The 27742-nt window shown below is 30.9% G+C and overlaps 4 protein-coding genes and 1 pseudogene across 5 annotated transcripts; 4 read left to right on the top strand and 1 right to left on the bottom strand.

Moving 5' to 3' along the window:
• The first annotated feature begins 11684 nt into the window (after nt 1–11684).
• Nucleotides 11685–15366, top strand: LOC126676805 (abscisic acid 8'-hydroxylase CYP707A1-like). The gene is made up of 9 exons (XM_050371099.2): nt 11685–11987; nt 12190–12511; nt 12624–12773; nt 12873–13121; nt 13449–13538; nt 13685–13763; nt 14517–14623; nt 14726–14844; nt 15000–15366. The coding sequence occupies exons 1-9, from the start codon at nt 11785–11787 to the stop codon at nt 15136–15138; spliced, it is 1458 nt and encodes a 485-aa protein (XP_050227056.1). The 5' UTR covers nt 11685–11784; the 3' UTR covers nt 15139–15366.
• Nucleotides 15367–17159: 1793 nt separating this feature from the next.
• Nucleotides 17160–18928, bottom strand: LOC126666146 (thioredoxin-like 4, chloroplastic). Its single transcript, XM_050359137.2, is given in 5 exon segments — nt 17160–17451; nt 17820–17873; nt 18007–18448; nt 18450–18604; nt 18794–18928. Coding segments are annotated over 4 exon segments (651 nt in total). The 5' UTR covers nt 18482–18604; nt 18794–18928; the 3' UTR covers nt 17160–17328.
• A 3472-nt stretch (nt 18929–22400) lies between these two features.
• LOC126661693 (sterol carrier protein 2) lies at nt 22401–23553 on the top strand. The gene is made up of 4 exons (XM_050355556.2): nt 22401–22705; nt 22797–22857; nt 23087–23186; nt 23269–23553. The coding sequence occupies exons 1-4, from the start codon at nt 22583–22585 to the stop codon at nt 23348–23350; spliced, it is 366 nt and encodes a 121-aa protein (XP_050211513.1). The 5' UTR covers nt 22401–22582; the 3' UTR covers nt 23351–23553.
• A 126-nt stretch (nt 23554–23679) lies between these two features.
• Nucleotides 23680–25807, top strand: LOC126661684 (alpha-amylase). 2 transcript variants are annotated; one of them, XM_050355551.2, is made up of 4 exons: nt 23680–24237; nt 24326–24458; nt 24539–25344; nt 25424–25807. In XM_050355551.2, exons 1-4 carry the CDS (start codon nt 24166–24168, stop codon nt 25679–25681), a joined length of 1269 nt encoding a protein of 422 aa, XP_050211508.1. In that variant the 5' UTR covers nt 23680–24165; the 3' UTR covers nt 25682–25807. The 2 variants fall into 2 exon arrangements, with proteins under 2 accessions (XP_050211508.1, XP_050211502.1); XM_050355545.2 differs by having other exon boundaries at nt 24317–24458.
• Nucleotides 25741–26908, top strand: LOC126675740 (pentatricopeptide repeat-containing protein At2g04860-like; annotated as a pseudogene).
• The last annotated feature ends 834 nt before the right edge of the window (nt 26909–27742 follow it).

The following is a 27742-nucleotide window of genomic DNA, read 5'->3' as shown; positions in this document are numbered from 1 at the left end:
ATTCGGGCGGACGTCCCCAGATCGCGTCAGCGCGGAGGTCGGACGTCGCCGGCGGCTCCGGGCTGACGTCGTCGGGCGGCGTCCGTCCTCCGGGCTGACGCCGACCGGGGATGTCAGCCCGGAAAAAAGACGTCAAAATGGAGAGACGTCCTTCAGGGACGTCTCCCCATCTGGGCCGACGCCCCCATGTGCCGTCGGCCCAGGTGGGGAGTTAATAAAAAAACAAAAAAAAACTGATTTTGCGTTGAAAAAGCCGGAAAAACTTGTTGCGGAAAGTCGATATTCGTTACCCGACGAATTGTAATCGTTATCCGTAATTTTAATCGACGTATTCGAATGTGATTGAAAGTTTATTTTTTAAGAAGGGCAAAATTATATTTTTTTATGGGCGGTGTCAAGTAATTAAGGGCGGCGAATAATAAAACCCTAAGTGCCGAACCAAGACCCACATTCAAGCAATTTTTAATTAAACAAGATTCACTATAATATAGTTACTAATAATCTTTTGAGTGATTAATTAAGCTAGATATTCCAATTAAGTAAGATTTTTGAAAAGGCAATTTTTTGGTTACTGGCCACTACTTTCTTCATCACTTTTGCATTCTAGGTAAATGAAAATTGGTGGTAAAAGGAGGGTGTACAATGAAATGAGTCGATATTATGAGAAGATGAGCATATTGGAAAAGAAAAAGGAAAGAAAAATACTACAAGTTTGGAAATTGTCAAAAAGAAGAACCCATTTTTTTATCTTTTGCCTCTCACTTTAATCCAACGGTATCTTTTGTTTTTAAGTTGAAAAACTTGACTGCAAAGAATATGAATCAACAAAATATCAAAATATCAAAATCCAATAACCAAATAATAGGTATGCAATTGTAGGCCATGAATTTTAGTTAGTGATATTAAGTATGTATATATATATGATCTTCTCCATCAATCTCTTAATTAAGAGTCTATGTTTTTTAAGATGAAGAATTGTTAAGCATATGCCTCGCAGCCTCGGGTTTTTATTGATCGGTTTTATGAAAATTTTATTTGTAATCGGTTGATTTTGTTGTAGTTCAAGTTAATTAAAAAAATTTGAAAAGAAATAGTTAATGGGAAACTATTTAAAGGTCACATGGTATTAAAAACGCAAAGTTTTTAATTTTTTGAAAAAAAAAATTCAATTTTTTTAAAAGTTGTAAATTTATCCCGATTTGGCTAATTTGCTGAAGATTTATCCAATTCCAAAATCGATATAGTATTTTTTTTAAATTAATTTATCTGAATCATGTGACAACCGACGAGGACCCAAATAACGATTTTTTTTTTAATTATACATTCAAGTTGTCTTGTAGATATAATTAAATAAATTTTGGAAATTTATATAGATTTACAGCGAATTTATCAAATTAGGATATTAAAATATTTGTATAGATTTTCAAAAGTTAGAATTTTTTGGCTTTTTGTATTATTATGACTTATTTCAATTGAAAATTTAAACAGAATGCATCATATGTAGCCTAGCTAGCAATTGAGCTGTAACTTTTGCAGATGTAGCTTGTTCAATTTGATTCATGCACGTAATATTGAATTTGCTCATCTTCAAGGTATGAATCTTATGATGCCCTACCCATTTCATGCATTAAAATCTTACGCTAATTTGGACTTACCAGTCAATTATACATAATTATCAATTCATTAATTGTAAACTTAAAAAGTTCAAAGCCAAAATCATTAACTGTCAGGAGAAAGAAACGTACTTATTTAGTACCAAACAATAATGCATGCATTTACATAAACATGTCATCATAATATATATATTCAAACGTTCTTGGCCTTTTTTATGGTTGCTCATCCGGTTTCCAGAGTTTTACCCTGACTAATCGGATCCGACCCGCATCGCGCACCTGGCATACTGAATGAATCTGCCAGCGGGGATTTCCAGCATTCATAAGACTCGAACTCGAGACTTTAATTAAGCGATATCAAACCGCTTATTACTTGGACCAGTCGCTGTTGGTAAACATTCTTGGCTTTTAGGAAAGCACAATATAGAATCACAGACAGTGGGAAAAAAATCTGTATCGTGTCGAAACTTCCCTGGTTAGCCATAGTTTCTACTAGTCCAATCAAAACCCACCTCATCAAATATACATTGCAGAAACTCTGCACATTCATACAACCGAACCATCTCTAAAACAGGAAAAAATTGCCGCATTACAGATTTCTCGTACGTTTTAGGGCAAATAAGAAGAGGACACCTGCCCCGACACCTTCCTTATAATTGCTGAACCATAAATCTTGGAGGGATTTTGGCTGTCATAAATGGAAGGTGAAAGTCGGGAATGAGTATGAAGCACTAGCTGGGCAGCATCATGAAGAAATTAAGACTGGGATTAAAGTTGACACGTGTTATAGTGGCCTACGTGCACGACATCTACATCCAACCAATGCATGATTATTTAGGTTGAATTGCTATGGCCAACAATCTGTAAAAGACCGAACAATTTTTTTAGGAATGGTTAGTGTTTAGTCATTAGAATAAACAATTGTACTGACCAAGCTCAACATTATATGCATGTTTTATTCTCGAAATGACAAATTGCTCTGGAGTGCACTTCAGACTTTATACAAATCTATTTTCAATGTACTATAAAGCAAAACAAATTAACATATTTAAAATTTTTACCAAATTAATAACTATATCACGAATAAAAAAGGTTGTAAGTTTATTCTAACAATTTCATGTTATGTGACAATTATATCAACACAGTAATAAAAAAGATGAATTTTATGCTTGTTGAGACAAGTAGAAAATCCGCGAGGTCGCTCAGATAATTTCCAGCACAAGTTACATAAAAGTTCAAAGAGTCTCACGCTGGTGATGTATGATACCCGCTCCAATACTTAAGACGGTCAGATTCTTTAGTATAGATAACGAATGTAAATAATTGATTGGGTCTAAAAAATATATTATCCTCCTTAACATCAGCCGAGAGGTGTTTATAATCCTCGGAAGCACGGTTATATTCATGTCGTGGAGGAAGAATGTGACTTATTGGTCAGAACGAGGCCTTAATTCTCAAAAATCGAAATTTTTAATTAATGGAGGAACAATATCACCATTTTTGTTAAATAAGATATCAAAGTGCATGATTGACTCATTCCATATTAGAAATAATCGCAGGAAATCTTTTGATAACACAGATTTCTATTTCTCAATGATATCTCAGGATCAAGACAATTGGCGCCCTTGGGGCTTTCTATTTGATTGTATCGAAAGGCCTTACAGCTTGTGGGGAAGTTACCACGATGTCCAATATTTGTGCATAATGGAACTGAGGCGTATATCGCCTCTTATCGAGGGCAAGTGATGTCCTTATCTCTTATTGGAAAATTTCAGAGGAAACCTGTAGATATATTTTGGGAGATCTATGGCTTGGTTTGGGTTCAGATTATAATAAGTTTTAACCAATTGGTTAAATTTGTTTAGTCTTTTAATTTAATTGTATGATAAATTAGATTAAAGAAAAATCACAAAACATTTAATGAAATTGTCTATGAAATGTTTATGCTAGTTATTCATTTTTTAATAATTTTCTATAGATTTATCAAAAAATTACAGTAATTTGTTTTACACAAATATGGACTCACTTATAATAAAAATAACACGAGATACTGAATTTTTTCTTGAAAATTAATGATAATAAGTAATGCCATGTTGAATATGCACATAGGATAATATGCACATAGGAAGCCATAGTATAATCCAAGCAAACAAGCATAACATAGCTTGAAGCTGATAATATGGGAAAAGCCATAAAACACATCAAAATAGAGTACTATGAGAAAATTGAAAATCTTACCATGAGAGAATGTGAAATTATAACCTTGAGATAGTAAACAAAAGCATAATATGCATCACCATGCATAGGTCATCACGAGAAAGATTCAGATGATAATTATGGAACAAATTAAGTACTAACTAAAACTTTTTTTAAAACATAATGTGCGGGAGAATTGAACTTCAGACTCTAATATCGAATTACAATGTCTCTATTGGTGATAAAACTAATGTTCGAAAAGCTAGTTTAAGAGAAAAAAGAGACTAATCCACTTACATGCACAACAATTAACCGATAACTAAACAATACAGGACAAAAACAACTTTAATAATATTAATTTCCAACCTCAACTATGATACCATATTCAATAGACTTTGATATATTTAATTTTCAAAAGCTAGCTAGTTCGAGAGAAAATGGTGTTTAATCTATTTATATATACTACAACAAACTGACAACTTAAGATAAATTTTTAGATAACACCGAGTTAAATTAACATCTTAAAACACATCACTAAAAACGTAAAAAGATCCACATATAATACTATCATTTTAATAACGTGCTCAAAATAATTGGTTCATTTTACGAATGATGTTTTAGATTAAATCCACCTAAAAAAATTTAGACGGGACAAACACATCTTCTACATCTATCACTATCTAATGTTTGTGCGCAATGCAATAAAATATTGTGTTAAAAGAACTACCATACATTCACAAACGTACGTATCAAAATGAAATCGACACACACACGTATGGCTAAGAGAAATAGAAATGGGTAGTTATACGGTATTAGAAGTTTCTCGAAATGGATCACCAGGACTACAGCAAGAGACAATATCCAGCTAAGCCTTTTGACGGTGACTGGGAGAAGCAATAGTAGTAAATGAGTGTATGCAATAGGGTGCACGGTAAGAGCCTGGGTCCCATGCTCGAGAGACTTCCACGTCGGTCTTAGGTCTACACATATTTTTCCGTACAAGCTGACAAGAAATGGGATGGGGCCTACAATATAAAAAAAGACGGTGGACCAGTAAGGAATGAATCGGATAGCAGGTCGGAGATCTTAAGAATTTCCGACAATTGAGCTGGATGCCACTTCTGGGGGGTCCGCCGGCCCCACATATTCACTCTCTCCTGATAACAAGATTTTCCCATTTTTATAAATTCTTTTTTTTATATACACCAATAAAATCTAGTGTTAATATCTACAGACTGAAAAATGGGAAAATCTTGAATTTGGTTCTTCATTTAGAAGTTATGAAGCTATAATTTCTAAATGCAGATGAGGGCCTATCACAGATTCTAAATGTGTTTAAACATAATAAATATATAAATTTAGACAAATCAATAATTATTTATGAGTTGACAAACTATTTATAAGTTGAAAATATGAACAACTAAAATATAAAATTTATGAATAAAAATAAACAATCTTTTTTTTTAACATACAAAATGAACTTAAATGTTTTCTACCTTAAATTTCTAAGGAAAAAATATATAAGTAATGTCTGAAATTTTTCAAAGTTTTTATTTTGAAATCTGATTTTTTAATTTCTTGCATATCGGTGTTTTAATATTTTAAAAATATATCAAAGAAGTGTGTTTAGCTATTTTCGATCACTGATGTATTAAAAGATAAAAATAATTCCTATTTTTATTTAAAATTATCTCACATATTAATAAAAAGTAATGCTTGTGTGGGCAGTTATACACTTATATATATATTTAATTAAAATGATAAATTATATCAGTAAATTTAAAATAATTTTTGGACTTGTTAATAGTCCAGTGATTATAAAATGAATGAAAATACTCATTGATACATTTTTATAAAGGTAAAACAGTTATATGGAAAAAAAGTTTAGATATTAAAATAGAAAATTTTGAAAAAATGCATACATCATTGGTGTTATTTATCCAATTTTTTAAATGTCAACTTAATCATAAAAACTTACTTGAAACCGAGCAAAAGAGAGAAATTTATTTTTAGATTTTGATTGATTTAACACAAAAAGATTTATTTTTAGATTTTGATTAATTTAACACAAAAAGATTTATTAATAAAAAATTGCAAGAAACAGAATTGAAATTAGAGTCGGACGATTTTTATAGATTTAAGAAGTAACCAATTATTCTTAAAAAAACAGAAAAAAGTAACCAATTACTTATTTATATATAAAAAGGTAACTAATTAATCAATGCGTTAGAAATGAAGGGTCCACATCTTTAAATCTTAAGACTTTAGTGCATGCCTGTGTCACGAAATTTTACTACGCTTATAGAAGAAAAATAAAAACTGAGTCGTGGAGTATGTTACTTTCTTTTAGACGTTTTGTGATTCAGTTTGGAAGTGCAAATCTCATGATCAACAACGTTGTTTTTAGAATAAAACAACCAAAATTATTATTATTACTGTGCAGTGATATAACACCTTTTACACTCGGTCATAATTGCTCAAGAACAGTTTGTATAACACAAAGAATTTGTTGTGTCTTTAATTCGGAGAGAGAGCTCTGTTTTTCGATGTGAATTGCAAATGAGGAGGACCATTATTTATAGAGTAGCTCAAAAGGTAATAGAATAAATTACAAAAATGTTTTTAGGAATTAAAATCGTGACAATGAATCTGTTGACAACACACAAAACGTAAATCAAAGAATATTTTAATTGTTGACCGTTATGAATTAAAAAAACATTTGATAAATAAAAAAATATTAAATTAGTGCTTGAATCAAACCAACCAACTTAAATCGGTCGAACGGATGATGCATATGTGATAAATCAAAAAGGATTTGACTTTTAATCCATTTACAAAATTGGATACTTTTTAAGTCCCAAATCCATGTGAGAAAGACCTCCCTTATATATAAGCCGGAAATGACTCCCTCCAAATTTTTAAATATATTGGCTGACTTAATTTGTGATTGATTTTACTAAATTTCAGGACTTTAAAAAATTTCTACAAAAAAATCACCCATTTACAGCTCTTAATTCATTTGAACAAACTTAAAGATTTATCTTGGTAGTTTTGTTCTTAGAAATTAAGTTTTACAAAATCAATAAAACTTCATTTCATCTTTATAATTTGAAATTAAAAAATGTCGTACTTTTGGATTAAAAAAACCCTACTACTTGTCGAATTTGGATCATTTTACACTCTAAAATTATGTCGGCTTGATCTCATTTTTTAAATTTAAAAGTATAAAATAACTTAAAATTGAAAAATTATAATGCTTCTATTTAAAATCATGAAACTATTTTTTTTTTATCTTTAAGTCCAAGTTGGTATTATAAAATAAACATTTTATTGTTCCAGAAATAATATAAACCTATCAGTTGTTAATGAAGAAACTAAAAGATATAGTAGACTAATTTTAACTGCCCTAAATTATCACAAATTAGTGGTGTGCTTGGTTTGATTTGGCTAATTTAATTTTAATATTTTAATTCAAATCAATCATATTTTTATGTTAATTTGTCAAACCAAAATCAAATCAAATAGATAAGCAAAATAACAAATTTGGTTTGCTTTGTTTTGATTATTTATTTTAAAATTAAATCATCATTCAAATAATAGATCAGTATACAAATATATAATAATTATCAAAAAAATATTAAATATAGTCAAATGTACTTAGTTTGATTTTTTTATTTTATTTTTATACAGCCCTATATATCACCAATACAACTAATAAGAAGAATAAAGCAACTGGCATAATTTCTTAAAATTTAAAATATTTTTATAAATAAACTTTTAAAAAAGATTAAACTCATATAGTATTTTTCTAAAATATTGATGGTCACGTGTATCATACATGAAGTAAAGCTAATACTACTATATTGCTATTAAGATTTATTGAAATTTTTTTAAATAGACTCGGTCCACCACATTATCCATGAACTAAACTTATCACATAATGACACGTCATTAAAATAATAGAAATTTTATAAATTTGTTTGAGAAATTCTTAAGTAAACTCAATCCATCACGTCATCCGTGAACTAAACCTATCGCATTATGACACGTCATTAAAATAATATAATGGCACTATCGTAATTTACTATTTAAAAGTGTAAATAAGTAATAAAAAAAATTACGATAGTGCCATTTTTTAATGACGTGTCATAATATGATAGGTTAATCCATAGATGACGTGATAAACTGAGTATACCTAAGAATTTCTCAATTTATTTATTACTTATTTACACATTTAAATAATAATACTATAAAATTGTAATTATTTTAGTGACGTGTCATATAATAGATTTAGTCCATAGATAATGTGACCGAGTCTATCTTAAAAAATTTCGGGGTCATAATCAAGAAGAAAAGCCTAGTAATTTCTTATGAGATACTCATTGGGCGGTGGCATTATTTTGATTACCTGCCGAAGCTACCAACTAGAAAATGATAGTGATCACCAAATAATTTCCATTTTTAACTAATCGTAGCTAGAAAACTCCATTGTCACCTACATTTTATTGTGTTTGATATAATCAAATCTTTCAGCTACACCATGACATTTACTAATCGAATGATCTTTAAATAAGTTCACGTACATTTTCTAGTAAAATCAAGAAAAAGTCTAGACTACTCTTAAAACAAAACATTGAATTGTTAACTTGTAATGGCATATAATACTATAAATAAATGATAAAATAACACAAATATGCAATGGAGTAACAAGTAATTAAATTTTCCTTTTAAGTTGTATGAAGAGAGATTTTATGTTTGCTTTTAATTTTTAAAATGGGAGTAGTGATCCAATTAGAAATGTAACGGTTTAATACTTGTCATCTAGAAGGTGCACTAGAGGGTTAATTAATAAATTCCAAGATTTTAAACTTCATTCTATAATTTGATCATCTTCACTTTGTGTGTTTTAAATTATACTAAGATTTTATACCATAAAAAATTGTTTCAAAAGTACATTCATGCAAATGATGCACGAGTATAAAGTAATTGTTTATAAAAATAGAATATTCAAAAAATAGTAAAATATATATTACACAATTGATAGTAAAAAAATAATTTGATTTTATTTGCATGGGATAATCGAGAGTTAAAGTATATATCTTTCACTTTTATTTTAATAAGAGTATCTTCAGTAAATTCTTTAAAAGATAAAAAATTTGAAGACAAATTAAAATTTCAATGACTCTACATATTATAAATTTAGAGTAGAGAGTGTATTTGATTCTCTAAATGTGAAGAGTCAAATTGCACTCTCTAATTTGTATCTCTTAAGTATTATTTCAAATCTAAAATGATATGGTTAGTTAATTTTTGATAATATGATTTTTTATTTATCTAATATGAAAAATAAAATTGAAAAAAGAGAATAAATTAATTGATTAATTAATTTATATTATTTAATATTTTTAGATAAAGAAAAATAGTTATAAATTAGAGACTCTATTGAATAAAATCTAAAAATATATTCTCTATATAAAAGATACTCTTTATTTAAAAAAAATATTTTTATTATAAAAAATCAGTGGAGATGTTCTAATAAATTAGCATTCGATTTTTCAAATTTTAAGGATCGCTCATGTGTTACTAATTCATTTACCTAAACAAAGATTTCTAAAAAACTAATTTTTTTCAACCTCCTAAATCTTCAAAAAAAATTAACAATTATTTTGTTTAGAATAAATTTATTTTATTTTTACTGTACAGTAAACCCTCTGATAATTAATACTTTATAAATTAATAATTCTAATAATTAATAAAATTTTAGGAAACCAATTTAAATATTACGTCTTATAAAGTATTCAATAAATTAATAATTCTAATAATTAATAAATTTTTAATCCACCATGTATATTAATTATCAGAGGGTCTACTGTATAACAAAATAATTTTTAATTTATTTTTAAATTTATATAGTTATATAGTTAGAGAACCAAAATAGACTTTTCATGAGTTTTCAAGTTAAATAAACCACATATTTATTTATTTTTATAATAAAAATTACTATTAATAGATAATTCTCCTAAAATTTCAATTTAATAACCTCCTATAATATCTCACATAAGTTTTCAAGTTGAATATATTACCTATTTATTTATGTTTATAATAAAAATTAGTATTAATAGATAATTCTTTTAAAATCTCATTCAAATAAACTATCTATAATTCTATATATCCCTCATGTATTCTCATGAGTTTTCAAGTTGAAATAAATCAACTATTTTTTTATACTATTTTTATATAATTTTTGTAGCTGTTTAATTTGAATAAACTATATATAATATCTCTCATTTGAGTTTCCAGTAAATTTTGATTTAATATTAGAATACAAAAGTTAAAAATAAAAATTTAATAAGTAGTTTATTTAAGTTTAAATGAGAGATATTATATGTAGTTATTCAAATTAAACAATTACAAAAATTATTTGTTTATTATATTTTTATTATAAAAATAAATAACTATGTGATTTATTTCAACATAAAAACTCTTGAGAATACATGATAGATATTATAGATAATTAATTGGAATTGGAATTTTCAAATAATTGATTAATAATAATTTTTATTATGATAAATAAATAAATAGATAGTTTTATTAAACTCGAAAATTTGTGACATTAAATGAGAGCTATTGTAGATAGTTTATTTAAAATTAAAAATTAAGAAAATAATATATTAATTATAATTTTAATGATTAAAAATAAACAAATAGGTGGTTTAGGTAGTTTATAAATTAAATATGTAAGAGAATTATTTTTTAATAATAATTTTAATTATAAAAAATAAATAAATTGGTAATTTAATCAATTCGAAAATTCATGAGAAGTCTTGTTAATTCTTTCAATTATATAAGTATGTTATTGATTATGTGAAAGTGTAAAAATAAATAATTAGCATAAATGATAATTTTAAAAAGAACAAAGGGTCAACACGCCCCTTGAACTTGTAACAAGGGGTCATCTAACCCAATTTATACTTTTTTGAGCAACTAATCCCAAAATTTTTCATTATTGGGTCAAATAACCCCATAATTGTATTTTTAAAATGCGTAAAATACAAATCGGATGTGAGAGATGCAAAAATGTAATTAGATATTTCCTTAATTGTTGCGATATAATTATCCTAAATTCATTTTTTGAAATAAAAATATAAATTATTGGGTTATTTGACCCAAAAATGAAGAGTTTTGAGGTTAGTTGATCAAAAAAATATAAATTGAATTAGATGATCCCGTGTCACAAGTTCAGAGGGCGCGTTGACCCTTTGTTCATTTTAAAAATGATATTGTAATTTTAGAGAAGGGGTGTTCAAGTTCTACTGTCTATCTCTATATACTACTTTGATTCTTTCTTTTTTCACTCTTTAGTAATTATCTTTTGAGATAGAATATTTTAATAAAATATGAAGAGTAATAAATATTTAATGTTATAAAAAGATATTTTTTAAATATTAGATATAGATGGAATCTTGTCAAAATATGGAGCATATATTTGTGTATATACTATGTAGTGAATCCATGCTTCCTTTTTTGGACGCTGCAATTGAATGGAATTCAAGTTATATATATCTAAATCAAAAGCAAGGATGAATATATACGATACACGTTTGCAAATACAGATTATACAAGATTTTAGATAAGTTTGTAATTAATGGTTTGATAGTAAAAAAGGAAAAATACCTTATCTACAAAATTAACTAAAAAAAATTCTGATATTGAGCGGTTGCAAGCGTACAAATATTATTTACCATATATAACATGTCATGCTATTAGTATACCTTTTTTTCCTAAAAATTTAATTATCTTACTTATTATTTTTGTTTTTGTGCGTGCGTTTTGTCTTTATCCTTTGTGCACCTATAAATGGACTTGATCCCTTTGGTCATTGACAAGAATCAGTAGAGCAAAAATTCAGTGAGTTTACTACAAAGACGCTACTCCATACACATTTTCATAAACAAGAACAAATATTCATAGAGAGATGGTAGGAATTGTTGTTTATTTTTTAATTTTTGTAGCTAGTTTATTATGGTACATCACTAAAAGAAGAAGAAGAAGCAAGAAATTAGAAGTTGATCAAGGAGTTAAGCTACCTCCCGGTTCAATGGGTTGGCCTTACATTGGAGACACACTTCAACTCTACTCTCAAGACCCAAATCAATTCTTTGCTCACAAACAAAAAAGGTTCGGTTCGTAATCCCTATAGCATATAATTTATTTTTCTGTTTTGCTTCGTTCTATCGCCAAATCGCTAGATCATTGATCCGACACACTTCATACACGATTAACCTAAAAAACAATACATTTTCAAGCTTAAACTAATTAAAAAGATGTATACAAAATTCGCGCGTATCAGGTTTTATTTTCTTTTTGTGCATATATACAGATATGGAGAAATATTCAAGACGCATATTCTTGGGTGTCCGTGTGTGATGCTGGCTAGTCCTGAAGCGGCTCGGTTTGTGCTGGTGACTCAAGCTCACCTGTTCAACCCAACGTATCCCAAAAGCAAAGAACAGTTAATAGGGCCGTCAGCTCTATTTTTTCACCATGGAGATTATCATTTCCGATTGAGAAAGCTGGTTCAACGCTCCTTCTCTGTCTTTGCACTCCGTAACTTAGTTTCTGACATTTCTGATTTAGCAGCTTCCGCTTTAGATTCTTGGGATGGCGGACACGTCATCAATACCTTTCAAGAATTAAAAAAGGTTATTATAAGATTCTGTATGTTTATTTTATGTATTCTTTTTTTATAATTGACCTAGCACTTTACTGTCTAGCGCTAATATTATTTCTTAATATGTTTGAATTTGGTTGCAGTTTTCTTTTGAAGTTGGTATACTGGCCATTTTTGGAAATTTGGAGAGTCGTTATAGAGAAGAACTGAAAAAGAATTATAGTAGAGTCGACAAAGGCTATAATTCCTTTCCCACAGGCCTGCCGGGAACTCCTTACAGAAAGGCTCTCATGGTAAGCTATTAGTCGGTGACATCTCGAAATTCTTTCACTAAACAAGATTTTCAGAGCTTATATAATTTTCTTGGTGATCCATTTTTAATATATGTGCAGGCAAGAAAGAGACTGAGCAAGATTCTGGGTGAGATTATAAGTGAAAGAAAGGAGAAGAAATTGCTGGACAATGATCTTTTGGGTTGTCTGTTGAACTCAAAAGATGAACAGGGCCAAGTGTTGACCGATGATCAGGTCGCCGATAACATTATCGGAGTGCTGTTTGCTGCTCAAGATACTACCGCTAGTGCCATGACTTGGATTGTCAAGTACCTTCATGATAATCCCAAACTTCTTGAAGCTGTTAAGGTAAATTTGATTTTGCTAAATAAACTCAATTATATAAATCTAATCTTAACTAAATCACATTCAACTTAATGTTATTTATTATAAAATTTAATTATTTTCATAACTATGTTGCTAATTTTAATCAAAGAGTGGTCTGTTTGGTATTCTCACTCTTTGATAATTTATAGGGTATCTCACTCTTTTAAAATTTATGAAAGTTTTTAATTTGAATCTCCACTTGAATATATAAAAAAATTAAATTATTAATTAGTTTAATTAAATAATTTTGAAGAAACGATTACGATTATGATTATAATTATTAATTATTGGGGACATATGTTTGTATAGGCTGAACAGAAGGCAATTTACAAGATGAATGATGAAGGGAATCAGGCATTGAACTGGAATCAAACTAGAAATATGCCATTTACTTACAAGGTATCTTATTTTTGTATATAATTACTAAAATGTTATCTATATATAATTAGTTTATTTTTTGTCAAAGATTTATAATTAGTTTCAATTTCATGTAATTGCCATCTAATATTTTTGACCAATGTGTGACAATTTATATGGATTTTCAGGTTGTGTTAGAGAGTTTGAGAATGGCAAGTATTATCTCTTTTACCTTTAGAGAAGCAGTGGCCGATGTGGAATATAAAGGTAAGATAATTAGACTTATTTCAGTTTTATACATACAGTTACAGATATATTATAGTTTATAATTATAAATTATTTTAATATTTATTTGGATATTTTTAATGGATTTTCTTAAAATAAATTAACTTAATTTTTTTGTAATTGGACTCTTTAACCAGCTAACGAACTTAACTGAAAGGATGAGTAAATAATAGACTTATCAACTCTAAAAAAAATAGTTGACTTGGTCAATAGTCAAGGAATAATAGTTGAAACACAAATAAATTTAAGGGGTAAATTGAAATTAATTTTTAACAATCAAACCTTTTGAGTAAATCAACCGACAAACTTAACTGACGAAATGGAAAAAATAATAAATTCAATCAAACGTCAAAAATAATTGGCTTTTAAAGGTCATGTGAATATGGTAGTTCAGACCTAAACTGAGGGAGGTAAATAGTAATTGACCCTATGATAAAACATCGTAGTAAAATTATTGTCTTAAGGTTTTATCCATCTTTTAGCAATATCTTAAAGAAAACTAAATTGATCATTGGAATACATATTGTGTATACTATTTTCATTGACAATAATAAGAAATACCATTCAGATCATAAGATTTTCTCAAGAACAAATGGAGTATTATCATATATGAAATTGTGGCAAATTAAACTCTTTTGGACCTTGCCATGATTCAATTTCTTTTTTATTGTTAAAAGTATATAATAAAATTGACATTTAATAAAAGAAAATGATTGACGCTGAAATTTATTACAGGGTATCTAATTCCCAAAGGTTGGAAGGTAATGCCTTTGTTCAGGAACATTCATCACAATCCACAATATTACACTGATCCTCAAAATTTTGATCCTTCAAGATTTGAGGTAAATAAATCACCAACTTTTTTTCTTGCCCTATTATACTAATTTTGATTAAGAATTAATAAGATGCTAATTTTTCCTTTTAAAACTATCTGACTTGAACAGGTGGCACCAAAACCCAATACATTTTTGCCATTTGGAAGTGGAGTTCATGCTTGCCCAGGAAATGAGCTTGCCAAGCTGGAGATGCTTATTATTACCCATCATTTAGCAACCAAATTCAGGTATTAATTGCTAAACTTAATCCTTAATTTTAAAAATATTAGCTTGAATGGGCCTATTTCAAAAATCACCCCTAAAATTAGGTTAAAAAGACTATTTTCTCTTAAATTTTAATTTTTTTTAATTGTTTACTGTCTGACAAAAGTTTTGATTGCAGATGGGAAATAGAAGGATCTCAAAATAAGATTCATTATGGCCCATTTCCAGTGCCTGAGCATGGACTTCCAGCCAGATTTTGGAAAGCTGAGACTGAGATTGCCATGCCAATTTCATCATCATCACCACCTTCTTTGTAATAGATTCTCATTTTTCTTCCTTAATTAGGATCTAGACTCCATTTCCCAGTCAAAATCTTATCTGGGAATATCAAAGTTTTTCCCCCTTCATTTTTATCTTAAGTGCAATTCAATCCTCTTTATATTTATTATTTGTATCTTTCTTTCAATTTACCGGTAATGTATCTATAATTTTCGAAACTTTTTTATTGACCAATAATATAATAACCATTACAGTTAGTATTGTTACTTTTTTGACCCCACATAAATAAATAGGCATGTAATAGCATCATTTTTTGTTGGTAATGATGATGTGTCTCAAGAGAGCGACCTTCAATGCCCACCCGCTTATAGGGAAGAGGCTGCAAGAAAGCCAATTGGTGCATTGTGATTGGGCCAGGGGTGGTACACATAGGTCATAGAGCCTGTGCTAGGCTCTAGCCGCCATCAATTTTTTTTTATTTTTTTTATTTTAAAATGAGATAGAATTTAACACGGACTTTTGGTAGATCAAATAAATGCAATAATTAGATGAAATTTATTTCAGACTGAAAAACAATTTTGATTCCACCCATATATATATATTACTAATAATGCCAGTCGTATCAGAGATAAATAAAGAGGTAGGAATTTCTTGAAAAACCGCACTCTGCCACTATATATCATATATGAAAAAAAAAAATTGATTCCACCACTATATAATACTAATAATGCCAGTCGTATCAGAGATAGAAAAAGAGGTAGGAATTGTTTGAAAAAACCGCACTCCGCCACTATATATCATATATGGAGGAGCTTGCGAAAATGATTGTCTTTTGGCTGGAGGGTACCCTGCTAAATTGTAAAATTATGCTGCTATTCGCATGGACCCTACTTAATAAAATGTGGCTACTAGAGGTTGATGGTGCTAATAGAATTGAACTTAATATGCTCTTTACTCAAAGATTACATCTTTCTGAGGCACCCTGCAAATGGTCCAGTCTCTCTTGCTATACTTTTTTCTTCCTGCTGATAGCGACTATTGTGTATTTTCCAAAGATCAATGGCTTATATAACACCTTAAGATTCTTATAGCTCTAATCTTATTCACTAACTTGTAAATTATTCATCCTGGTACTAACAATAAAATCCTAAAAATCCACACGATCAAGAATAACAGAGCACATCCGCACCTTCATCCGATCGATGAAAGTATTATCTATCAGAGTAATTGATATTAATTAGTCGAGCAAAGTGTACCCTTTAATCGTATTAGACATCTTTACTACCCGCTCAATCTCTAATTATTTGTCACAGCACATTTTTCTAAACATGTTCAGAATGTGGAATTTAGACCTTTTTTATTTAAAGATGGCCACATTACATTTCTCTGACTCTATATAGTTCTTTACTCTTGTTAGATGAAGTGAACTTCATCAGTGTGTTTTCTATGTTTTTACTATATAGCAAGTTGACATGTTGCTTGTTAGAAAACATTTAAAATTTCCAAGTCTCGAGCCCAATTTACCAAACTTCAATTTAATCTTCATAACAAAATGCCTCTGACACTTTTCAATTAAGATCATGGTAATTCTCGTTTCAAATTCTAGTCCTGCGCTCCTAGTCCGATGCTAAAGAAATCAAGTTTTGTCTACTAAATAGTTTCAAGAAATGTAAGTTTTGTGAACTAAACATTTTCAAGAAATCAAATTTTGTCAACTAAACTTGTTCAAGCATCAAGTTTTGTCTACTAAACATATTCAAGAAATGAACTAAACATTTTCAAGAAATCAAGATTTGTCAACCAAACTTTTTCAAGAATCAAGTTTTGTCAACTAAATTATTTCAAGAATCAAGTTTTGTCAACTAAATTATTTCAGGAATCAAGTTTTGTCAACTCTACTCATCCTATACAAACGATTCGCCGCTTTGACAGCAAGACAGTTCATCAGTTCATGTATGACATGAATGAATCTAGTATGAAATAGTGTTAGTCAAACAGAAAGCCAACAGAACAGAAGTATAAAGATAAAGCCTTTTTTTCTCTTTGGAACAGCGGAATATAAACAAGATAAAAGATTTTAACTTTTCACACTCAAAGACAATACTTTTTTTGGTATTATTACAGATACACATATTCCATATAACTTGATCATGTTTATCTCAACCCCAAGAATTTCAATTATTCTTCTATCAGATAAAAGTTTGAAAAATAGCCAGAATATACATAGTTCATGCGGCTTGAGACGCAGGAGATGAATATTTAAGAATTGCTGCAGTAATCCGCTCTTTGTCTCTTGTAGGGAATGCTTCCAACAGAACTCCACCTTTGTAGAAGTGGAAAAGGGGCACTGTCTGCATCAGACATTATCAAGTTACAAGTGGTAAACAAATACATATATTTATCCTTATACATCAAGTTACGTTGCACAGAAATTTGGCGGCCTTATGTTTTAGCATTTCATTTTCGGTTTCAGAAACACTTCTGAAGCTAACACTCGTAAGAAATCTGGTTTCATAGTTTTTCCAGTTCAGCATTTTGTGTTTTAAGGTTTCATTTCCATGCAACATAACATATAGTAAGTACTAGAAACCTCTAACCAAATCTATTAGAACCATGGCAGAAAGAATAAATACTAAATTGAACTACACAAGACCGACTCAAGCCGGTGCAAAAAGATAATGACAATTGCACGTTAATAGAATTATAAACTACGAACTACCTTGATTCTAAGCCGTTCAGCAACCTCAGATTGCTCATCATACTCATCGATTACCTGCAGTATACGAACTTAATTAACGAAAGAGTTCAAGTAGACAGGTCATTAATTCCTGCTTTCATATTCGATTCTGTAATGCAACTTATAGAATCTACTCAAACTCAGCATAAGAAAGAAATAAAGTACTCACATTATGCTTCAAGAAAATCACAGAAGCCTCATCCTCACCAGCACCTCTACATATTTTAGCAAACCCCTGCTCAATATACTTACAGCTTCCACAAGAACGGCGATAAAAATCTACCACCACTAAAGAATCAGCCTGTTTGGCCTTTTCAAGAATCTTGAAGAATTCCTCATCAGTCTTAAACTCTTTAACACATTCCACAGGACAAAGATCCTCGTCGTCTTCATCAGATAACTCGCCGAGATTATTTCCATCAGCCACACTTAATTTGATTAATCTTCCAGGTTGCAAGAAGGAAGTGTCACTGTTTTTCAGGTAGTCCAAGCTTACAGTTCGAGTAATGGATACAATTTTGGCCGGTACGAGATGCGATTTTGAGATCCTTGGAGCTACATGTGGAATTCTTGACCTAATTTGTCTGTCAGAATTCTTTCCAAAACCGAAAGGCCTTGGCATATAGAATATTCTGCTTTTGCATGACAACATATAGCGAACCTCCAAATATAATAATAGCACACTACAGATTCTGCTTTTAAAGTGGAAAAAAACAATGGCATTGATAACCCAAACCTTTATTCTTTACTTTCATCAATAATCACCACTTGTACAAGAAATTGAAACCAGAAAATGTGAGATATTCATTGAATCAAAGATCATATAAATGATATTTTATTGCAGATTATAAAACCAACAAATTAACCTAAGATACGCAATGAATTTGGAGTAAAATGAGAAGTAGCGAACAGGAGAATGATCAAAAGAAGTTATAGTATGTGAATTCAGAAAGTACCTGTAGAAATTGAGGGAGTGATGTTCGCGCTTTTGCCATATCTGAAGGAAGCTTCGAAATTTCGAATAAGGAGTTGCCACGATAACTCCATATCCATTTGCTTTTGCCCTTCCATTTTTTATCCAAAACTATTATGAAATTTTCCCTAATTTTCATTTAAAATGGGCTACTTTCGTGTTGGGTCGTATTTATCAAAAATGATAAAACAAATGGGCTTCAGATTTTGATGGCCCAATAATGCGTCCATCGCATGTTCAAACTAAATTTTCAAAGAAAACATTCTGTAAATCGCACTCATTTAAAATGAATATTTAATAAATACTACTATACTATCTAAGTACGAATATCTTTATTACTACTAATACTGCAACCCGACTACTCGTCCACTCCTTTATTTAATGATCTTATAGAATTCTAATGTACAGCCTGTTAATGAGTACCTCGACTTGAAGCAAGATTTTTAAGTGTTTTGTTGGGTATGGCTAGCGCCTATAGTGGCCCTAACGGTAAGTTGACATAGTTGAATGCATCCATAATTGCATTTATATACGGAACCTACTTGAGACTAGGGTGGGTACCGATCGGAATTTAAAACTGAACCTAATCAAAAATATATGTCACTAATAATTGTTTTCTGTGTTATTTAGAAAACAATGCCTTTGTATGTGTGAGAGTGTTAGAGTTTATATTCCAAATTTAAGATTTTGAAATTTAATAAAGCAATTGTGATCGGTTTTAAAGGGCATAATTTTTTTTTAAAGTTTTTAGACAATTTTTTTGAAAGCGTTTAAAAATTAAAAAAATGTTTTCTGTAATTGAAAAACTAAAACCGGTATTGTAATTGAAATTGCAATCAAAATAATGTTGAAAAACAAAAAAAAATATAAGTTGCAGTACAAATGAATTCAAAATGATGATGATGTTGATATTAATATTAATATTGATTTCTCTTGAGAGTTTCTGAATTTTTGTTGAATTTTACTAGTGTTTGTAATCGTTGTCTTCTTTTACTTTTAAAAAACTGTCATATGTTTACTTTTTCTCAACTGCACATATTCTCCACTTTTCTAAAACTACCACTACCTGCTAAAATTGGGGATCCTGGGTTGTAAGCTTCTGTGTTTTATGCCTTTACAACGTTTCTTTTAAAAACCGTCAGATGCTCAATTTTTTTTCTTTTTGCCAAAAGATAAGATTTCAGCTATTATGAAAAAACGACTCCTCGAGTCTCAGCTCATTTCTTCTTAACTAACCACATTCTTCACTTTTCACTTTCTCCACTTTCATAGAAAAACCGTCATTTTACTAAATTGTCACGTCACGTGTTAAAATTGGAGATCGTGAGCTATAGGCAAATTGGAGATCTTGAGTTAAGATCCTGAGTTATAGACTTCTGTGACTTCAGCATCTCCTTAATTCTTTTGGATTATTAGACAATTTTAATTTTGGTATAAAAAATGCCCCTTATATATAAATGGCTTTAGACGTAAAGTCATTTATATATAACTTTCTTAACCAAAATTAAACTCAACTCACAAATACGACGTGTTGTTTTATAAGTTTTTGCTTCAATTAGCAATTTCAGATGCTCTAATCGCATTAGCAATTTCAATCGCTCCAGCAACTTCAAATGTCCCAATATCTCCAACAGCTCAAGACACTTCAACCATTCTAGACCTTTGAGGTGCTCTATCATTTTCAAACGCTCATGAAGTTCCATAGCTATAATAGGTGCTTCAGCTACTATAGACGCTTCAACGGTTCTAGCAGTTATGCACGCTCCAATAGTTTCAAAAGCTTCAGACGCGCTATCAATTTCAAATGCTTCATATGCTCTAGTAGTTCTATATGCTTTTGATACCAAATACTCTAGTAGTTTCAAACGCTCTAAGTTCCAGGCGCTTTAACAGTTTCAGGCGCTCTAGCAGTTCCAAACGCTCTAGCATTAAACACTCTTGTAGCTGACAATTTCATATGCTCCAACTTGTTTCAGATACTCCAACTACTGCAGAAATTCCAACAAACAGTGAGAAAAGGTGGCTAACATGCCTATCTTTTTTACATTATAGAATTCAATCATACGATAGAAATATTTAAAATATAATAAAATAATAATAAAAAAAACAAGCCATAATTTGGCCAATTTCTATAGAATCTGAAATTTTCTCTCATTTTGCAAATTTATATTTTTTTAGATTTTATGTGTTAATTTTTTTAGTCATGGTTTCGGCTTTTTTAAGGCCGTTAGGGCCTTTCATTTTATTTGTTATATTATAACATTTTCCTTATTTGTAATAACAAGTCCTATTGTAAAAATAACATTCTGTGTCGCCTCTGAATTTTTACGGTCAAGAGGCGCGAGCGATTTTTCAAATTGTTCAACCGCTTGGTGAACAAATTCTTCTGACCTTGCTGTTGCAGGCACACTATCCTCATCCTGGAAGTCGGCTACATCTTTTTTAAAAATACTACATGCCCTTGGAGCCATCTTTCTAATAGTCTCACTTGGCGTGCCAAATTGTTTTCTGTGTTTTTTAGAAGACGGTTGATGTCTTTGTGTGTGAGCGTGCCAAAGCTTATACCTCAAAATCAAGATTTTGAAATTTAATCAAACGATTGTGATCAGTTTTTAAAGGACATAAAAGACCTTAAAAGTTTTTAAACAAATCTTCTAAAAAGCGTTTAAAATTTAAAAGAAAATTTTGTAATTGAAAAACTAAAACTGGACGAAATTGTGACTGAAATAAAATTGAAAAATAGAAGTTGTAGTACAAATGAATTCATAAAAATAAATGTTGATATTGATTTTTTTCGATAGTTTAAATTTTTTGTTGATTTTATTGGGGTTGTAATTGTTGTCTTTTTATACTTTTACACCGTTTTTCAAAAACCGTCAGATGCTTTCTTCTTCTCAACTGTCCACATTCTCCACTTTCTTAAAAACTGCCACCTTGATAAACTATCATTACCTGCTAAAATTGGGGATCCTGAGTTATAAGCTTATGTGCTCTTCTACTTTTATAGTGTTTCTTCTGAAAATTGTTAGATGTTCATTCTTTCTCAGGCGACTACATTCTCCGCTTTTATAAAAAAAACTGTCATTTTATTAAACTGTCACGACACATGTTAAAATTGGAAACTCGGAGTTAAAATTATGGGCTAAAATTATGGGTTATAAACTTTTGTAACTTCAGCATCTCCATAATTCCTTTAGACTCTTGGGCTTTGGGGAATTTTATTTTTAGTATAAACAATAATAAAAATAAATAAAATATTTTTGCCAAATACCTTAATAAGTGCATTTGTAATATAATTAAATAGATAATTTTTTATATTTTGAAAATAATTTAAAATTAGAGATGCATGGGATCATTAACCTTTGAAGGTATGAAAAAAACATGGACGAAAGGAACTATATGAAAATTTAATGAAATATTAGAAGATTTATGATTAAGAATTGAAGTTTAAGTTTCTTGGTGAGAAAGAAAAGAAAAATCAAGGACTGTGGATGAAATTTACCCTTAATAAATAATGAAGGAGTGGCATAAAAGGGGGATTAAGTGATTAAGAAAAGAGCTTAGGTGAGAACACGTAAATGGAAAACGTCAGTCATTTATAAAACGCTTGGAAACAGGTAATAACATTGGGATGCGTGTCCTTTCGTCACCTAATCTGCAATTAATTGCTTCACCCCCCCCAATCTCCTTCAACTTCCTTCTTTATTAACCCAATCCTCTCCTTCACTTCCTCCAATTTCCAAATCATCAATTTAGAAGAAACATCTCAGCAATGGCCACTGAGCTCAAGTCCCAAGCAATTCTTGATCTCTTGAGTCGCTTCTTCGAGACAGACGAGGGTATTAAACTTCGCAAGAAGATTAACCTTGTTTATCAGTTCCATCTTGCCCCCAAGGTTAGTCTACTTTAATCCCGTCATTCTAATTTCCGAATTTTTTATGTTTTTATGCGTTTTTGATTTTCGATTTTTGTCTGTGTGGTTTTAGAAAATTGGGATCGACGAGGTGATTTTTACTGTTGATCTCAAGGAAGGAAAGGTTTCTCCAGGTGTGTTCTTTTGTCTAGTTCATGTGAGGAAAATTATATAACACAAGGTTGCGCCTAACAAACCAATAGTGTTTTAGCTTTTTAATTGTCCATTTGCACGTTATAAAAATAACGTGGCCCAGCAGATGTATGGGATACACACTTTTCATGTGAATGTTTTCCGGTGATTTGTTTGTTTCTTTACTAAAAGAAGCAACTGTCTGATTAAAATATCTTTGGACATATGCAGGTGCATATGAAGGCAAGCCTGATGCTACATTTTCCCTTAAGGATGAAGATTTTGTCAAGCTTGCTGAGGGAAAATTGAATCCCCAGATTGCTTTCATGAGGTGCACTCATTTTCCTGTGCTTGAATCATATTTTATTCTTCATTTCTGTTTGTGGCTGATCTATGAAGTTTGGTGAATACAGAGGTGCTCTGAAGATCAAAGGAAGTTTAAGTGCTGCGCAAAAATTCACTCCTGATATCTTCCCCAAGCCGGCGAAGCTCTGAGCTTTATTCAACTGCTCCAATTTTGTTGGATTGGAAATTTGATCAAATTTATAATCTGTATCAGGTTTAATAGAAACGCTCTTCTTGTTTATCAATACCTATTGCTAATAGGTTCATAATTTATTCCTGTAATATGGTACTTGAATGGTTCTGTTCTTGAATTCAATCTTCAATTACAAGTTTGCATAATTATCTTTATGAAATACATGTGCCTCGGATCTCTTTTTCTTGTGTTTTTGTGGTTGGGCGGTGTTTATGTTGTTGGCCCGGTTCATTAATATTCAGTTCAGAGGGTATTGAATGATGGCCCCTCTAGTCATGACGAACCTCGGAACCTAGTGTCCTCTGTAATAAATAGGCTGAATTCTTGATTGTTGTTGCTGCAATTTTGTTTTTCAGCAGGATGGTTGTTACTATATTTTTATAGTACTATAACCTTAGATTAATATTTTTTTTCCTTTCCAGCAAATAGAAAAATCAAATTATAGGATTACCTTGCACGCTATTCTTTATTCCTCAATAAATTCTTACGGATGATGATGGATAATTGTGGAACTTGTAGATTGACCAAGTCTAAGAACAGGACAAAACAATAAAATAGAGTAGTGGACAGGAAATGGATTCGAAGGAAAAGGACTAATTTATCAGCAAGAGAAGCTTCCTAAAGTACAAACTATGTACAATTATTTCTTTACGTTTCTTTAGTGTATTGGTAACTCCAATTATTAAAGACTTAGACGCGTATAAAACGGAGACATACCTGCCAACAATGCTACTATAAAAAGTCCACTTCTGGGAGAAACAAATGAAACAGGATGAACTTCCTTATTTGGCTTCATTTTCTCTCTGTGTTTTCTTCGTTCACATCGGCAACGTTACTGTTTCAGGTATGCAATACAAACACTAGTATATGAGATTTTTGCATGTTAAGTTTAATATTAAATTTTGGAGATTTTGATGATTAAGATTTCCCAGGGATTCAATTGGGAATCATGTAATAAAGCAGGAGGATGGTATAACTCGCTAAAGAATCTCATTCCTGACATGGCTAATGCAGGAGTTTCTCATGTATGGCTTCCTCCACCTTCTCAGTCTGTTGCACCTCAAGGTACATCTTATTCACCGGAATTTGCGAATTTGTGTTTTTGTTTAATTCCTTAATTAGACTTCAATTAATTGTTAAATTAGGATACATGCCGGGAAGATTGTATGATCTGAGTGCATCAAAATATGGAAACCAAGATGATTTGAAATCATTAATTCAGACTTTCCATCAGAATGGAATTAAGTGCTTGGCTGACATAGTGATAAATCATAGAACTGCTGAGAAACAAGATGATAGAGGAATTTGGTGCATCTTTGAAGGCGGAACTTCCGATGATCGCCTCGATTGGGGACCGTCTTTCATTTGTAAAGACGATACTGCCTATTCTGACGGCAATGGGAATCCCGACACAGGAGAAGATTTTCAACCTGCACCTGACATTGACCATCTCAATCCAAGGGTTCAGAAGGAGCTATCAGATTGGATGAACTGGTTAAAATCTGATATCGGATTCAATGGGTTTCGATTCGATTTTGTAAAAGGCTATGCTCCAAGTATTACTAAAACTTACATGGAGCAAACTGCGCCTGATTTTGCAGTTGCTGAGAAATGGGATTCACTTTCTTATGAACAAGATGGAAAACCTGACTATAATCAGGATATGCACCGTAACGCGCTAAAACATTGGATTCAAGCTGCCGGTGGTTCCGTCACAGCATTTGATTTTACAACAAAAGGGATTTTACAAGCAGCTGTACAAGGAGAATTATGGAGGTTGAGGGACTCGAACGGAAATCCGCCAGGTCTGATCGGCATAATACCTGAAAAGGCAGTGACTTTTATTGACAATCATGATACAGGCTCTACTCAACAGCTTTGGCCGTTCCCCTCAGATAAAATCATGCAAGGATATGCTTATATTCTCACTCACCCCGGAACACCATCCATTGTACTTTCTTTCTCTCAATCTTATTCATTTTCAGTTTTGTATAATTCTACTAATTGAAGTTTTTTATGTTGTATTGCAGTTTTATGACCATTTCTTTGATTGGGGGATGAAGGAAGAAATTAGTAAATTGGCCTCAATCAGAAAGAGTTCTGGGATTCACTCAACTACTAAGATAAATATTCTGGCGGCTGAAACTGATCTGTATATGGCAGCAATCAATGATAATGTTATAATGAAGATTGGGCCAAAGATGGATCTTGGGAAACTACTACCTTCCGATGAATTTCAGGTTGCTACATCTGGAGAAAGCTATGCCGTGTGGGTCAAAAATTCGTGAAATGCTAAGAAAATTAGTTTCTTCAAGATTAAGTGAATAATATTGCATTTGTTCAAGACATGTTATGTATCACAATTATTATGTTTAAAGAAAAATTAAAGGTGAAGAGCTGCGTGTTTTCTTTTAGCAGTCGTTTCACACATGTTACAAAAATAAGCTTATAAGCATAACAACGTGGAAGCTCTATTCTCTTTGTTTTCTGAATTGCGTGAAAAACTGTTAATCAGTTGGAATTCAGTTATATCTGGATGTGCACAGGCCGGAAGGGCTAGTGAATGCTATAGAGTTCTTCCGTCAAATGAAGATGTGCGGATGTAAATCAGATGGGGGATGGCATTACTATTGCGAGTTTACTGTTTGGTTGTTTCGCAGCTTGGATACATGCAATTTGGGGAGAGAATTCACAGTTACATTATCAGGAACAAATTAGAATTAGAAGACTTTGTCGGAACTAGACATGAATACTAAGTGCGGAAGCATTGAGGTAGCGGCAAGGGTCTTCAATAGCATCAATGAACCATGTCTAGCTACATGGAATACAATAATCTCAGGTTATAGTTGGTGTGGCCTTGAACATAAGGCTCCAACTTGTTATTATGAAAATGCGGGACCAGGGGGTAGAACCTGATAACATCACATTTTTATGAATTTTAGCGGCCTGCATCCATGGCGGTCTTGTTCACGGAGGGAGGAGCTACTTCCAGATAATGACGAAAGAGTTTAGATTGGTGCCAACTTTGCAACACTGTGCGTGCATGGTTAGTCTCTTGGCTCGGGCGGGTTTGCTTGATGAGACATTTTCATTTGTAAGAGATAAAAGATATGGAGATTGAACCTGATTTTGCTATTCGGGGTGCTTTGCTAAGCGATTGTTGCATGCACCATGAGGTCGAGCTTGGAGAATATTTGCCAAGAAATTATATTAATTGGATAACAGAAATGGCGGGCTTTACGTGTTGATGTCAATCTGTAATCTGTATGCAGTTGTAGAGAGATGGGATGATGTGGCAAGGGTGAGGGAGATGATGAAAAATGATGGAGGAGATGGCGTTTCTGGAGTTGGCCATATTGAGGTTACTTCATGGGAAAGGGATTCAACACTTCATTTATTGGTAATACAAATTCTAGGCAGCTTTTGCTTGCACATTGATAAAAGTTTTTTTGTTTTTTGCTTAGTTCTGGCTCATTTCTGGAGCCCTCTCGCATAATCGCATTACAATTACTAAACTATGACTCGCTAACACCATATATATTATATATGGGGGTTATCAACTAAAACTTTTTTTTTTCCCAACTAAAACTCCTTGACATTAAGCTTATTAGTTCTTCTCATATTTCAAAAATCAACTATCATACATCCTAGTCCTACAATTGATTAAATTCAATCTTTTTCTTTTTTCAGCTAACTATGTTAATTGATTTAGTCAAAGTATCTAACTCTTGAAAATAAAATAAAATTTTATCTTTGAACTTGTTTTATCTTAAATAACTCCATTTTTTTTTAAAATCTAAATAAATATAAAAAATAGTGACAAATTGAAAAATTTAATAATTACAATATAGTATGAGGAGGTTTTTAGTAATTATTATTATCTATAATGACAATTGGGCGATTTGTAAAGGATGGAACGACGTCATATTTGAAGGTTGGCGTTCTTCGATTATCCTCTACCATTAATTTTGGAATTTGCAATCTTTCTTCGGTGCAATGTATCTATGATGATATTTGGCGTTTTAAACAAGTTTTTCAATATTTGATGTTTCGTTATATTCTGCGACCGGAGAACGTACACACAAAATTGGGCTCAATTTATCAAGCGTTCAATGCGAGGAAGTTAATTGTGTTTTGTTGTTTTTGTTATTTGAATTTGTCTACCATTTTATCTATCTATGTAAAAAAAATCTCAGAAAATTAGAAAAAAAAATATTGATTAGTTAGAATATTTTTACTTTATGTGCGAAGCTTTAAAAATCTATAGTGAGTACAAAATATTTCACCAAAGAGATATAACTCAAATGATATAAGTATTGGATAGCAAACTGTTAAATTATAAGTTCAAA

This window comes from Mercurialis annua, linkage group LG1-X (genome assembly GCF_937616625.2).
Source record: "Mercurialis annua linkage group LG1-X, ddMerAnnu1.2, whole genome shotgun sequence".
NCBI lineage: Eukaryota > Viridiplantae > Streptophyta > Magnoliopsida > Malpighiales > Euphorbiaceae > Mercurialis > Mercurialis annua.
The sequence above is the reverse complement of the archived record's forward strand: the minus strand, read 5'-3'. Positions and strand labels throughout refer to the sequence as shown.

What these genes read in the sequence shown, in the direction of transcription:
- LOC126661684 (XM_050355545.2), top strand. Translation starts at nt 24,166, where the DNA reads ATGAACTTCCTTATTTGGCTTCATTTTCTCTCTGTGTTTTCTTCGTTC. An exon ending in TCAGTCTGTTGCACCTCAAG is followed by an intron (nt 24,459 to 24,538) that starts GTACATCTTATT and finishes TTGTTAAATTAG; the next exon opens with GATACATGCCGGGAAGATTG. An exon ending in ACCCCGGAACACCATCCATT is followed by an intron (nt 25,345 to 25,423) that starts GTACTTTCTTTC and finishes GTTGTATTGCAG; the next exon opens with TTTTATGACCATTTCTTTGA.
- LOC126676805 (XM_050371099.2), top strand. Translation starts at nt 11,785, where the DNA reads ATGGTAGGAATTGTTGTTTATTTTTTAATTTTTGTAGCTAGTTTATTA. An exon ending in AACTTCTTGAAGCTGTTAAG is followed by an intron (nt 13,122 to 13,448) that starts GTAAATTTGATT and finishes ATGTTTGTATAG; the next exon opens with GCTGAACAGAAGGCAATTTA. An exon ending in ATATGCCATTTACTTACAAG is followed by an intron (nt 13,539 to 13,684) that starts GTATCTTATTTT and finishes ATGGATTTTCAG; the next exon opens with GTTGTGTTAGAGAGTTTGAG.
- LOC126661693 (XM_050355556.2), top strand. Translation starts at nt 22,583, where the DNA reads ATGGCCACTGAGCTCAAGTCCCAAGCAATTCTTGATCTCTTGAGTCGC. An exon ending in AGTTCCATCTTGCCCCCAAG is followed by an intron (nt 22,706 to 22,796) that starts GTTAGTCTACTT and finishes GTGTGGTTTTAG; the next exon opens with AAAATTGGGATCGACGAGGT. An exon ending in GGAAGGAAAGGTTTCTCCAG is followed by an intron (nt 22,858 to 23,086) that starts GTGTGTTCTTTT and finishes GGACATATGCAG; the next exon opens with GTGCATATGAAGGCAAGCCT.